Source organism: Hippoglossus hippoglossus, chromosome 3 (genome assembly GCF_009819705.1).
Source record: "Hippoglossus hippoglossus isolate fHipHip1 chromosome 3, fHipHip1.pri, whole genome shotgun sequence".
Classification (NCBI taxonomy): Eukaryota; Metazoa; Chordata; class Actinopteri; order Pleuronectiformes; family Pleuronectidae; genus Hippoglossus; species Hippoglossus hippoglossus.
In genome coordinates this window covers 15,045,049-15,059,951 of record NC_047153.1, presented here as the reverse complement: position 1 = coordinate 15,059,951, position 14,903 = coordinate 15,045,049, and the positions used below count along the sequence as shown (strand labels likewise).

General features: G+C 38.9%; 1 protein-coding gene across 9 annotated transcripts in view; it reads left to right on the top strand.

Annotated features, from left to right (window-relative positions):
* The first annotated feature begins 1,636 nt into the window (after positions 1-1,636).
* The window catches only part of tcf12 (transcription factor 12), a 71,449-nt gene continuing 58,182 nt past the window's right edge, over positions 1,637-14,903 (top strand). For 3 of the 9 annotated variants that reach the window (XM_034576066.1, XM_034576060.1, XM_034576023.1), the window contains exons 1-4: positions 1,640-1,845; positions 2,524-2,612; positions 2,841-2,913; positions 12,711-12,784. In XM_034576066.1, the coding sequence (XP_034431957.1) occupies positions 2,541-2,612; positions 2,841-2,913; positions 12,711-12,784 (219 nt within the window). In that variant the 5' untranslated portion in view covers positions 1,640-1,845; positions 2,524-2,540. Of the gene's footprint in view, positions 1,846-2,523; positions 2,613-2,840; positions 2,914-12,710; positions 12,785-14,903 lie in introns of all 9 variants that reach the window. The other 6 variants (XM_034576015.1, XM_034576007.1, XM_034576054.1 and 3 more) reach the window with 4 other exon arrangements.

The following is a 14,903-nucleotide window of genomic DNA, read 5'->3' as shown; positions in this document are numbered from 1 at the left end:
TCTCAATGTTTACCGCCTGGAATGCACAGACTTGATTGGCTGAGTGTTATCACGTGGGATGGCTTAACTCGCATGCAATTGCTCTGTGCGTTTCCTCATCCGCTAAACCACTACCGTATAGACTACAAAAGCTGCGCCGGTTACAAATAGAAGCGCCCCGTCAGGTTTTAAATCATAACCTTCTGTTTTGGCTGTAAGTCCGGGTCCGTACGGGACGGCTCTGGGTCCTGACCCGGACCGCGGTCCGCCTGTTAGTGACCTCTGATCTACAGAGTTAAATCCACATTTTTTTCAACACACACGGAGAACTTAGAGGTAGTGGGTCATGAAGATATATTAATTGAATTTAAACTTTTCAAAAAATGGACTGGAATCTATCTATCTATCTATCTATCTATCTATCTATCTATCTATCTATCTATCTATCTATCTATCTATCGATCTATCGATCTGTAGTATGTAGTACTATATAGAGGTCAGCAGTGCAATTATTACCTGGATCAATACATTGCAGTGTATTAAAATGTACCTCTCTGATAAGCATATATGTTTAATTGCATGTAAGAAAACTCACTCTAGAAGACAATCAGTGATGGATGATGTAAGAGATTTAATGCATGTAGACCAAATGGACTAATTAAAAAGAAATGTGCAAAATCAGCCAACACATCAATAAAACTCAAACCGTGTATGGTTGTATGAAGTGTATGAAACAGCATGATTACTATGACTTGCTACGATTACTACGATTTGTTATATTACTTTGGAAACATTTGATAACTAAATTGCAAACAGTGAGTTTTGGTCCTTCTGTAGTTCTGCAGGCATGTGGAGCTGACATCCATGGACTTGTTTGGAGGCTTCCACCCCACTGCCCCCTGTGCAGTGCGTATGTAACCTGTCCTCTCTTAGTTTAGTGCCTCCACTATTTCTGTGCTGGAATAGTTCTTTTTGGGTAAGCTGAGTTTAAAACAGACATCACATTACAGTGTAATGGCAATGGAAATGATATCATCAAATCCACTCACATGCAGTGATCGAGGGGCTTTGGGGGCATCTGGAGGTTACGTACTCTGCAGAAACTTTTCCTGCAGCCACATAGCTTATAGTGGGAAAAAAAAAAATACAATCATGGAGAAAGGTTTAAAAATATGAATTGGGAAAAGTTATCTACTTTAACCGATGTTTGTACAGAAAACCGTTCTGGATTTTATCTGAGTTGTTTGTTAATTTGAATTATTTCATTTACACTGGTGGAAAAAGCTCAAAAACGTACAGAAAGCCTTTCTCACTGTTTGTTTTTTCTAATTCTGCCCTTTTATTTGTGTTGTCTTGCTTCATTTGAAACACTTTGAAACTGTAAATAGTGTATTATTATTATAAAATCAATACACTGTGTTGCACTCTTTAAGGCACTGATGTCTCTAAGTAAACTGGATGCTGTGGGGATGAAAGTGTGTTTATAATGTTGACAGTTGAGTTATTAACATATTTGTGTTTACACATTGAAATGAACTTGACTTTCCACCTGACACCAGTAAAGATAAGCCGATGGTCGGTGTGTCAGTGAACGTGAGCGCGCGCTGAGTCCCGCAGCATCTCCCGCTGTGCAGGACCAGCATGTCACTGCGCTCGGCGGAGGGATACAATAACCAGTGCCATCGTGGTGCTGAGGCTTTCGCAAAAAGCAAAAATGTCTGCCTAAGGGAAACTCGTAACTGACACATATAGAGGATATTTCTTACAGGTGCCGCCGATTAAAGCCGCGTTCCGCTGTTTCGAGGCGTGTCGCAGCAACGCGAGCCGCCACCAGATCACCCTAGTTGGGATTTCAATCGGGAAAAGGTAAAACATTTTTGCAGGAGTTAGTGGGAAGCTGTCGGACCTGCGAAAGAAGTTGGGAGTTGAGAAAGAGCCTAATTGGGGTTTGTGTGGTGGAGCTGGGAACTGGCGTTGTCATGTGCACTGTTTGTTTGTGTGTGTTACTTCTCGGGCTGTGATTTGTGTTGCGGTCCGCTCTCCACTAATGTCCACACGGACTGACGCCGCTAGCCGTCTTCCATCCAGACGGACCCGTGAGTGCGGCTAGCGTTAGCCGCTCCGCTAAGTGACGCGGGGCGCCTCCGCTCACATCAGCCGTCGACACGTCCAGAAAAGCAGCCTCATAAATCACTGACATTCACATCGTCCGTGTTAAGTGAACCAGCCACTTGTGTAAACGTGTCAGCGGCCGCGCACTGACACGCTGTCACTGCGAGGCTGCGGGTTAACAAGCGGCAGTTCACCAGCAGCGGGGACTTCTCCTTTTTAATCACAGGAAAGAACTGAATGAGCGCAAATAAACCTCCGCGCCGTGTGATCGATCGCTGCGTGGCAGCCCTGTCACTGTCTCTACGTGAGGCTCCGCCACAGCCAACTTTACTCCACAGTGATGCTCTTTATTCCGCAGCCACAACAAATCCCTCTCCGAGGCACTAAATAGTCCCCGAAGATGTGACCTGATGCACTGTGTGTTTCCTCCAGGTTTCTAGATCGCCAGGATGAACCCTCAGCAGCGGATTGCCGCTCTTGGAACAGACAAGGAATTAAGTGACCTGCTGGATTTCAGTGCGGTATGATGGCTTTTCACTCTTTCTTTCTTTTCCCCAGCTCTGAGGTCTTATAGGTGTGAGGACTTTCATAGACTAATTGATCTATATTGGCTGATAGGATTCTATAAGCTGTCCTTGATTTTATTGAAACTGTGAGCTGCTTTCAGGATGATTACAAGTGATGTTTTTTCTTGACACAGTTGAGTCTTTGCTCTAATTGTAGACACATGTCCCTGTTGTTCCCTTCAGATGTTCTCTCCACCTGTAAGCAGAGGGAAAAACAGGCCCACCACACTTGGAAGCAGTCAGTTCAGTGCATCAGGTAGGACCCGTTCACTCCGTAAACCCTCCGCTCTCTCTATTCCTGCTTGCATGCATTGATCGATCTGCACACAAAAATCATTTTTACTGACTAATTCATTTTTTTTCAATGTCGTTTGGTTTTATTTCTGAATGGAAGGCAGACGGAAAATGGTCTTAGTTTCTTGCATGCGATTCTTTTCCCTCCTCTGAGTGAGGCTTGTGTGTGCTGTGCACATCTGGTGCTTGAAACATGAGCTTCCCACCTGGAATTGTAGCGGAGCACTGTAGTAAAGATGTGGAACAAAGCGCTATGTAGGCCATAGACGTGTGTAGATGTTTTATTTAGCTTATTAACATGCAGGTGTAACACAGTGAAAGTCCTTTACCTTCAGATGCATAAATAAGGCGTTATCGGCTGCTTTGATCGAGGTGTGTTGTTGTCAGTGCAGCAAGTGTTCACAGAAACATTGCCTGTGCTCTTATCACGGTTTGTGGGGCGTGTGAGGAGTGTTGCAGGCACATATTCAATCAGCTGAATTAATGTCTGTAGTTTAATGGGATTGTGAGACATCTTCTCATTGAGTTATGTTTGTTTCTCATTGACACATTTGTTTGATAATTACTCAGTCTCAACCCTCATATACTCGCACACACACTGACTGTTCTTTTTCGCCGCTCGCTGATGTTTCTTGGGAGATTATCTTTGATCATCTTTGTCGTTGAACAAGTTTGTGGATGGTTTTGGTTGTGTTAACCAGAGTTCAGATTCCCTGCTTCTGGATCACTTCCTGGCTACAAACGCGACAGGACATTAATCCGAAGCGCATCTATTGTCTGATGTGCCACTAAAGAAAGTCAACAATCAGGCATTATGTCCTCTCAAAGCATGTTTTGTGTGTGCATCGACAAAGCTTCGTTGTTGTCAGTTATCTGTGAAACGAAAGACACATGTAGTGGAAACTGAACAAAAAGACAAAGGAACAAGAACAGAGCTGTTACACATGAACTGTGGAGTTGTGAGCATTGCTTTTAGAAAACCTAATCATTCAAGTGGGGAGTGGGTGTGCTCTCTTCAGTAAAACAAATGACAAAGAATATCCCAAATGGAACTCATTTTATGTACACATGACACAAATGGTTCAGGTTATCATTGCTCTAGCTGTTTTCTTAGGTGTTTTTATTAACTTGTGGACTAAATATAAATCTACAGTTTAATGTGCAGTCCAGCAGAACAACAGCTGTAACTGCAACCTCTACAACCTCCTTTCTGTCACCATTCAAGTGTCGAAGATGGGATGTATCGCAGGGCTTTGTTCGCATTAGATCATACAGTTTGTTTGTAATAAACTGGCAACTCAGTGTTTATTTTCCAATTGTGGGTCATGAAGTGTTGTTACAAGCCCACTTGTTGTGTCATATCTAAAACAAACCTGATGATGCATAATGAAACCTTTGATTCCTGCTTTGCGAACGAGTACCTAGGATTTTTCAAAGCCAGATTGCATCAACCATAAACAAGCAAAATACTAGGACTGCCACGAGTGCCATCTCCAAAATTGACTTCAGCCATGTGTTGTATTGAGATGGCATTGATGTGTGTTTTATGATTTGATGGAGTCAAATATTTTCATCATGTTGACAGCTACCTTTAGGCTGGGCCTTGCACTCTGTGGCTTTTAAAATAGAAGAGCATCAGCATGGTGCTTGTTGTGAAACAGAAAAGAATTGGAGACTGTCAGGAGAAATGTGTGTCACAGCCAAAGCCCGTTGTCGTTGCTGCTTGTTCTCTGGTCACCAGCCTCATCCTTTAGAAACCTATCACTCTAAATGTGGACTGCGGTTTCCTACCACTTCCAGCAAAAATGATCAAAAAATGTGTACATGACTACTTACAAGATACTTTGCTTTATGCAAATAAAAGGTTTTATTTATAAAGTCTTCTTATTATATTACAGCTAAAATGTACTGTCTAGTGTTAACTGTTTCTGTATCTGTTCAACTATTCTGGCATATATTTTTGTCTGTATAATAACTATATCTTATGTAAAATTAAAACTTCAGTACATATTATATATTGTTTATTATTTTCCTAATGTGAATTATCACTGTGTGCCTAAAAAAACATATAACTTTCCAGGCTCTAGTTGATTTTCAGCCACTTAAACTAATTGTACCTGATTAGTTTCAGAAAGCAGCCACAATAATTTGATAATTGTGTTGCAGATGATACTTTCTATGCATTCACGATGAATTATATGTTGGATACATTTTGTTATATGAGAAACACTGGTGAAGAAGAACAGCCTAGCTGTTAATTGTTAAGCCCCTGATGTTGCAGTGGTCAACTAGTCATGGATATTTATTGACTCCACTCATGATTGAAACATGAGACCCGAGTGGAAATGCTGACTTTCACTTGGGCGAGAGCTTGTGTGCAGTGTGTGGGTGCGAAGGCAATCGCGGATCCGGAGGAGGATATCAGAGGACATTTAGGCTTAAAAACATGGTGTAAATGACACAGTTTCAAGTCAAATTTGAGTGTTGGGGCTTACGGACACTTGGATGACACCACAGAAGAAGTCCAGACAATGGACATTTTGTAGACTGGTGAATTGCTTCTGGTATGGTGGTAATGTGGTAAAATCAATTCAATTGAATTTTATTTGTATAGCGCCAAATCATAATATACATTATCTCAAGACACTTTACATAGAAGGTCAAGACCTAAAAATTTATAGAAAAACCTAAATTCATCAGAAGAACAGAAAGGAATTAATATAACTTTTTAGTTTTAGTTTTTAGTGTTTTTGTGGCTGATGTTGATAACTTGAGGAAACTGCATATATTTAGTACATGTATTATTATTATTTTTCATTAGGCAAGCACATGCATAACTTTGACTGTCTCCTGAGGTGGATTATATTAACACGAAGCAACCTTTAGTCTACAACTGCATGCATACATTATGTGAGCTTCTACGGAAAATTGATCATATTGACATCTCAGGTAGTTGTCGTTTATTTCTTGACAAATATTGCAAAACTCATCATATTTTAGATAAAGTTGTCAAAATGAATTCCAGTACCTTGAGGTGTATCAGGTCTATCATGGGTAAATCCATCCTCCTCAGCCGGTAGTGTGGACTCCTGGGTCTCTGATCCCCGCAGCAGAGGACGGAGCACGTTCATAAGCGATTGTGAACATAAGGCAAGTGAGTGTGCAGACACAAGTGTGGAAATTGCAGGGAATGAGAGTTTGGATTATTGTATCTCAGCTGGGTATAGCCAGATAATTGAGACAGAGTGGGACCAGCGAGACCCTTCAGAAGTGCGCCAGAGAAAGATGGATTGGAAAAAATAGCCAGTGTGGCTCGAACAGAGACTCATCACTTCTCCCTTCCAGCTGTGTTGATGATGCAAATTTGATGAGGCTATTTAGTGTAGTGGGGCAGTAGATGGGCGGTTGTTAGATGGGTAATTTTCATTTAGGTTACATCCACGATAATCATTTTTAGTCTTGAATGGCGTCTCTTTCACTACGTTTACGCCTGGCCCTCATATTACTCAGGAGTTTTCGAGCCCCTTAAAAAAAACAATCCATGCTTGCTTCCTGATGATCATTCACAACATATCCTTCCCTGATTCGTCACGCTCCTGTCACATGACTCTTTTCCTGAAGACAACAAACGGCATTATCTTTGAATTATGACTAATGTCCTGCTGCAGAGTAGAGATTCAGCTTCCTGTTTATACTGGCACTCGCATGCCCAGTGTATGCGAGTGGTCATTCGTTTTCAGGTGTGTTATTCCAGGAAGAGATTATAATGCTCGTCTGAATGGAGCTGTTTCAAACATATATATTTTAGTGTGGATATATTCTTAGTGTAATGAAGTGGTACATTGGTTAGCGGTGACCAGCAGCCGGAGCTGGTTGGTTTGTCATCAGTTGGGTCCTAAAACAAAACAAAGAAAAATGCCCTGATAACAGTTTTTGTTGTTGTTGCTGGAAGCAGCTACAGAGAGCCCCCCTGCGGCCTCACTGTGTGATCAGTTTTAATGGTAAAACCAACTGCCAATCACAACAGAGAGCATGAGGTGCAGTCCTATGGCATTTGAGTCAATTCATACTCTGAAATTATTAACTATTTAGATAATAGTTTTGATTAAGCAAAAATAAAATCCTTAGTTGCAGTGAGTTAAAAATTAGTCTCATATATGGAAATTCTTCTTTTACATTAATGCATGAGTAATCTACCTCCTCCATTTGTGACTGATGATCATAATCATGGTTGTGAAAATGTGATATTTTCTAAGATGGTTACACTGAGTAAATCTCATATCTTTTTAGCCCTAATGGACAATCATTTTCTGTCCTGTCAACTTTGTGTGTTTTTGTGTAATTATTTTATCTTGTTAATCGTATAACAGTCACGGGGGATGTTAACATTTGGAACTAGAATGGCACCCAATAGAGCACATACCTCCGCCAAGGCCCAACAGTTCCCTTATGAAACCAAATTAAAATCCACAACCAATCTCAGGAACCGGATGAATTTCCACAAAACTGGATGAAAGGATGGGACATGGGCCAATAAAAAAAAGACAAAACTCTTGTGCAGATCAGTACACAAAGCCTGATACAGGAATTTTCTGTAGGGAATACTTTGATGGATCTTGATGAAAAAAAAAAAAAAATTATTTAGGGCACTATCTGATGTAACAGTTTGACAATCTTCAACAATATCAAATCTCTCTCTCTCTCTCTCACTCTCACTCTCACTCTCTCTTTCTCTCTTTTAGGACAAGTTAATATAATTTTTACAGAGAAATGGAATATGGGCTAAAACCTCATTTTACCCTCTCTGACCCCTGTCGAAACTGTTAATTTAATCTCCGTCCAGCTTTTCTCCACAGTGTTTATTTGTAAACATGTAGTTGATGCATTCTCGGTTTCACCATTTGTGCTGCTCTGTTAATTTATACAACAAACCTTTTTTTCCCACATAGAGCCAGAAGCTCTCTGCGAGTCAACAAAACAGGAGTGTGGTTTGGATTTGTGTACATTAACATGAATGTCAATTAAAACTGGTGAGATACTGAGGCATGAACCCAATATATTTATACATTCAATACATGATTTACTTCAGGTGGCTGGTCTTGAATAATTACAAATTTCCAGGATTTCCAGGATTTCCAGGATTTCCAGGATTACAGGAATTTTCAGGAATAATCAGAATACAGGGAGGGTGTTTGAACATAGGGATGATACATTTATCCTGGGTCATAGGAAATAATAAGTGAATCTGTGCTGGGAATCAGGTTAACTGGTTTTTAAATGACTGATATTTCTCATTTCATTCAAGATGCTGCCTGGACCAGAAGCTTTTCTCTTTTTTCTTTTCAGCCAGAAGATACCAGAAGGATTTGGATTTTATAGTTTTCTCAGGTGTTCATAGATGAATCTGATCTTTTTGTCCGAAGGTATTCAATAATATTTGAGAGTTTATGTTGGAAGGTTATCAAATTTGTATCTGTAAGTTGTTGTTTTACTTCACTGTATATCCAGGTTGAAAGAGTTTAAATTACATATTGTAAATATATTATGCTTTGTATTGCTTGATTCACATGTTTTCTTTCAGAATGAATCCAGCATTTTGAGAGCTTTAATATCCTTAAAGCTTCATTTCAAGATACATTTCTGTTAATCCAGGGCTAATTTGGTTTTGTCTGTAATTTCTCTGTCTGTACAATTCAACTTCCAAATGAATAAAACATCCTCTGAGGATTTTTGTGGCAAATCATAATCAGATGCAGATTTCATGAATTAATTGACAAAGAAAAAAACAAAAACATCATGTTGGTACAAAGACATCATGGAGAAGTAACTGATGAGCAATAATAGTATTCTTAGACTGTATGTTGACTGCGTGTGATGACCAAATAATTGTCTTGTACAGCATTTAAAAAATAGCAGGATTACTGCATGAACATTTAACTCACCAGCCCAAGTGAGTTGTACCACACTAAATGTGAAAACTCACCAGAGTTTGCTTTGACCAAACCATTCAGGTTCCATGCGAAAACATTTTAAATGGAGAAAATAGATGTTCTCCTCAGTGTGGGACTGAGTGTCCTTGCTTATTCAGTGGATACAGGGATGAGGCAGCACTACTTTGAAATTATGACCCTTTGTTTGCTAAGCTGACACTTTACAATGCTTCAGTCTTTTTTGCATGATCTTACAACAGAAGTGGGGAAAAATAGAAATTTCTCTACTGGAAAAAAAATCCTACTCAGTCTTCCTGTTGGATGAGTTTTGTAATGAACTGGGGGCTTGGGAAGGGTGTAGCTGTTTTATGAATGACTCAATAGAGAGTTGTGATCGCCAACATCTGTGCTTACTCTGTCAGCCCTCCACATTCTCACCATAGGTTTTACAGAAAAGTTAACTCTGTATATACTGATCACTTGATAACACTATTCATCTTATTTTTAAGTCATTCACATTATTTTCCTGACATATTCTATTCTTTGCCATATCTATAGACTTTATTTGGAGAATGCTGCACAGCAGAGATCCCGTTTATGAATTATTCCTTTGCTAATTGTATTGTTTAGGGAGATGTGTTCCACTCAGCAATTGGTTTTATCTTGTGCCAAAGAGAAGCATAATTGATGTCAGGTCAGCTTGATGATAATGCAGTTGCTGAATATACTAGTATATATATAATATACCTGCTAGTATATCTTTCAATGAAGGATTTTACATTGGGAATTTAACAGTGACATCCTGTACTTCTACAAATCTATATTATTTCACTACTATTTGTTGTGTAAAAACTAATAAAACCCATCAGATGTTTCGATAATATTACATTTCTATATTTCCAGTGAATATCCTACTAAATGTTCCTGAATAACCACAACTGAATTGTGTTTCTAATCCTCACTGGTTTAAATGTTGAGGTCAACTGTAGAAACACCTCTCTAACAGTTCAACAGCACCACAAGCTACATCCTCAAAGATTACCATGAGGTTTTCTACCATTGTCTACATGCATTGGGCTGAGTTAGCAGAGCTGAAACCAGCTGCCTGCTGCTGCTGGTCATATGTGACTTAAATGTGCAGCTAAAGGATGCCAAAAACCTCAGTTGATTTAGTTTATGATTCATGTGTGTGTGTCACTGCCAGCCCCTTGAACCGTATTGGAATCACTGTGAAAATACAATAATGTTGATTTTTGGAGCTTTGAACAAACTGTGTGAGAAAGGCGTGATATTGTACGTCAGACAGACTATTGAACAGTAAAGCATTGGGTCTCCTGATTCATTATCTTTATGCTACAGCCAGTGAATTTGTGTTTTTTTTTTTACTTTAGCTTCTTGTGTCAGTGAGTAATCTTATTGTGCTGGCTGTCTGTGCAGGGAGAAGAGAAGGGACCCTTGAGCGCTGGTAAGAGATGGTAATCAGACGAGATGACAGCCAGTGGCCCGGAGAGCAAACACTGACCATTGTTACATCCACTGCGTGAAAGGCCTCAGTTGGGCTACAATATGTCACACTGGTGTTGTCACACAAAGAAAACCCATGTGCCTTTAGTAACACAGGCAGTAGTTACTGCAGAGGTAGTTCAATTATTGTTGAACTAGGGAGGTTATTTATTTCCCCCTGTCCATTTGTTGTTTGATTGTAAGCAAGATTACACAAAAATTACCAAACAGAATACCACAAAACTCTGTTGGAGGATGTGTTCTGGGTCAGGGAAGAGTCTATACAATTTTGGTGCAGATACAGATCAGGGGGCGGGTACTGTTTTTTTCCCACTTTTTCAACATTGTGAAATAAGGGTTTTTACGATCATTTTCATTGATTTCTCCGAGAATAATTCATTGATCTTGATGAAAAAGATGTGTGCAATTTGGTGCAGATCCCCAAAAATCTTTATATCGGGAATTTGAATGTGGTTTCTTAAGGGCACTGTTGGGCCTTTATGGAGGTATACGCACTCTCTGAGTGCCCTGAACACAAGTATCACTGTTATGAATGAGTAGGAATGATACACCATGGTAAACCCCCTCAATGACGAATCTGAGGCAAATTAACTATATCTTTTTTCCATAAAGGACTTTTAAGAAAGATAAATAATCCTGCTGTGTTTTAACAGCAAAACAATATGTTGATAAAACTCATCTATATCTCTGCTTACTGGAGCATTAGGTCTGGTTAGAGACTCCCTGGTTAAGTATATAACTCGATTTTTGACGGAAGTTTCTGAGAAAGACAGTCGAAAATAAATGTTTTATAAAAACACAGAATTAAAATATATGATGTGTACAAACTGTGACAGTGATCATATACATCCTCGTACCACCCTTCCATCATGTCTCTGTGGCACTGAAGAGGTTTATTTGAAAAAAAAAATCACGAGTAGAGTTTAATTAAACCCAGATAAGTACAATTTTCTTTTTGATAAATTGCTATTGTCTTTATCTAGAGCAACGTGATGAGCCATATTTGAACTTTTTGAATCAGAGTCCACTTGCTTTGATTAATGACTACAGACTCGTGCTTTTATTGGAGTTGTTTATTCCGCCCTCGCTGCGCGGAGGCAGCTCACTGAAAATCATTTGTTAAATTACAAGGTTAAAAATATCATTTTTGTTTGTGTCTTGCCATATTATTATATTCCTGAGAATACACAATGTCTTTCAACCTCATATGTTCTTTATTTGAAGTTGAAAGTGAACAAATGGTATTGCATTGAGACAGATGAAATTACGACAGGGACAATCAATAACTTGGACAATGTTGATGCTTCACCCGCGCTACAATTATGTCTTGTTTGTGGGGAATTTGGCTGTTTCTGCTGCACAATATTGTCTCAAACAGCAGGAACAATTGAGGCATCACATTCTTTTTCCACTGACTATATCACTTAAATTAGATTGCAAAGATCAGATGTTATATTTTTCAACATATGCCAGATGGTCCAGCTTTGCAGTTTGGTTGGATTTATTGATTTTATTTGTCTGTCTCATTGACTTTTTAAGCAAAGAGATTTTCTTTAACTTAAAAAAAGAGTTTTATTAAGTTTCAGTGCTCAGCTGTTTGCAATTAGCCTGGCATACATCAATGCCAAATCATAGTCATAAGTTCCTGTTTTGTTTACAATGAGGTATACAAAGAAATGCTTATTTTGGCTCCTGATTCATGTTAAGCTAAATAAATGACACCATTAAAAAAAAAAAAAAAAAAAACTCTCAGGAAGGGTATTTTTTGAGGGTATTAATGAGTCACATTTATTTTTATTTTTAAAAGAGTAAAAACATAGGGAAGTTATAAAATCACATCCCAGTTATTATGCATCTGTTTAAAACACTTGTCTCAGCACCCATTTTTACTCTCTGGCTTTTAAATCAGTTAAAAACCAGAAGTTGAGATTTATTTATGCAGTTTTATCTTATTATCTTACAGTCTTACTGCTTTGTTTTTAATTTGTTAATTCAATGTCCCTTTTTTCCCTCCTCTTGGCTGTTGGTTTTATAGTTTTAGGTATTTCCCCTATTTTAGCTGTACAGTGCTTTGGTCAACATCTATTTTTGCGCAATATATTTTTGCATTGCATATAAATTGATTTGACCTGACTTAAACGGATGACCTCTTGGAGATGATGTTTATTTTTGTGCTTCAGTTGTGTGAGTGAGTGAGTGAGTGAGTGAGAGAGGGATACAGAGAATGAAGATATGCTCCCTGGACGTTCCACTCTAAGAGTAATCTCGTCTTGCTGACTGAGTTGTGCATCTCTCGCTCTGACAGGTATGGATGAGCGGACCAGCCAAGCATCCTGGGCCCCAGGTGGCGAGTCAAGTCCTTCCTGTGAGACCTCCCGGGTAAGATGACCCTCACCTCCCCGCCTCTGAATGGCCTTTATGCTCCACAGCACATCATTTAACACTCATTACATCACAGTGGTACAATCACAATGCCATGTTGTAGGACCTGTAATGAACATATTTCTCTGTGACTATACTGATGGCAGGTGGAATTGATTTTGTGGCAGAGAAAACCTGATATTATTGATAGATTGAGCACCTTTATAGAGATTTGTTAAAATATCTCTACTCAAATATAGACTAATGGTGCTCACCATGTACCTCAAGGGACATCACTGAAAAGAGTGAAAGTGTTTATTGTCCCCGGGTATTTTTCTTCAGCAGTTTTTATGTGATCACCTGTTTTGCTACTGAGGAAATAATGATAAATCATCTTTTGATTGGTGTTATAACAAGGACAAATAATAGACAACACCCCAAATTTCATCCCTGCACACTTTTGATATTTTGAAACTACATCAACTGCGTTTATTTTAATTTCTATAAATCTTCAAAATGTTAAAAAAGCCCAGGCAACATCTTTGAATGTCTCGTTATATACAATTTACAATCCAAACCCCCAAAATATTTGGTATTTTTGTCCCTTATTAGTTGTGGAAATAGTTGCCAGTTAATTTTCTAATTGTTTATTCAACTAATCATTTGAGCTCTAGTTAGAAGGGTTTCTGTTGAGCAGGCAGCATGAGTAGTTTTAGGGTTGACAGTGATGAAACATGCCCTTAGTGACAGTGCAGCCAATTCATAATTCTTAAGACGTTTGATGGGATTTACTGACTTGTGTTTCCCAAACCTCCAAGCCTTTGGTTTGTTCCTCTACCTGCCTCGTCTTCTGTAAATATGTTCAACCTGTTTGAAACTGCAGTGAAATATATGATGGCTGAAAGCTCTGTGTTCAAATAGCTCTCCTGATCTCCCCAAGGGTTAATTGTATTTATATGCAAGTGGCAACCAGCTATTTATGATTGCATGTGAGGCAATGTGACCCTCTGCCCTGAAGCAGCAACCCTTAATTTGAACCAAACTGAACTAAATTATACACAGCCATATTGAAAAAATAATCGTACTTCCTATGCTAGAATTGTACAATTCTTTTTTGTTTTGTTGTATGTCCAAAATGATATTTGAAGCAACATTTTTTTTGTCTTGCACTTAATTGTGCACTCTGCAGGGAAGGTCAGCAACTGAGCAATTAGTTCAATACATCAGGCTGTAAAATGGCATTTTGTTAAAGATCACAGATCTACACTGTAGTGAAAATAAGAATTTCATTAAAGATTTGTCTTTGGTCGCCTTGAAACTGACACATATATACATTTGAGTTAGACATGAATTGTAATTTCAATATTCTGATTTTAGGGGTAGTCATCCTGGACATAGTTATTTTCTAGTGTGATGTATTTGTATCAAGATAATTTAAAAAGGCTGCTCCTCTGTTGTTGAGTTTAAGTGAGAAGATCTCACTGTTTGTGTGAGCAAGTGTGAACAGCTCTCCCCACTGTTTGTTTGTCCCTCACACATTGGTTGTTCTTGATGCCCTGTATGAATTTCATATAATGTCAATCTCCTGTCACTTTCTATTAGAACACAGCTAAATGTCAAAGCCACTCGGGCTGAGTTACCTTGTTTATTCCTCTGTGCCCTTCCCGAATGAACATCTACAGGCTATGGTAACATAGGCAGCTTGATTTGAATTATAAGACTGAGACGCTTGAGATATCTTTGCTCCAGGTGCATATAAATGAGTGTTTCTGACATTGCAAGGCACAGCATCAGCCAGCAGACAGCTGTTTGCGTCTCCATAAAGCGTGCACACAAACACTCCCATGCCACTCTCTCCACACTAACACACAGCTGTGAAAGTGCCACGTATTGATACTGACTTGATTTATATAACCTATAAAATATTATATTTATTCTGCTCTGAGAAGTGAGTGACATCTCTCATGAACCTCAGTAGCCGACAATCGGTTAAAGGATTTCAATATGAATTTACAGTATTTGATATGCTTAACCATGTGAATGTTGGCACAATGATATTCAGGGAAAAGTAGTGTATTCCAGTTATAGATGACAATCAATCATTGATGATCATTAAATATTCAAGTCATTCATCAGT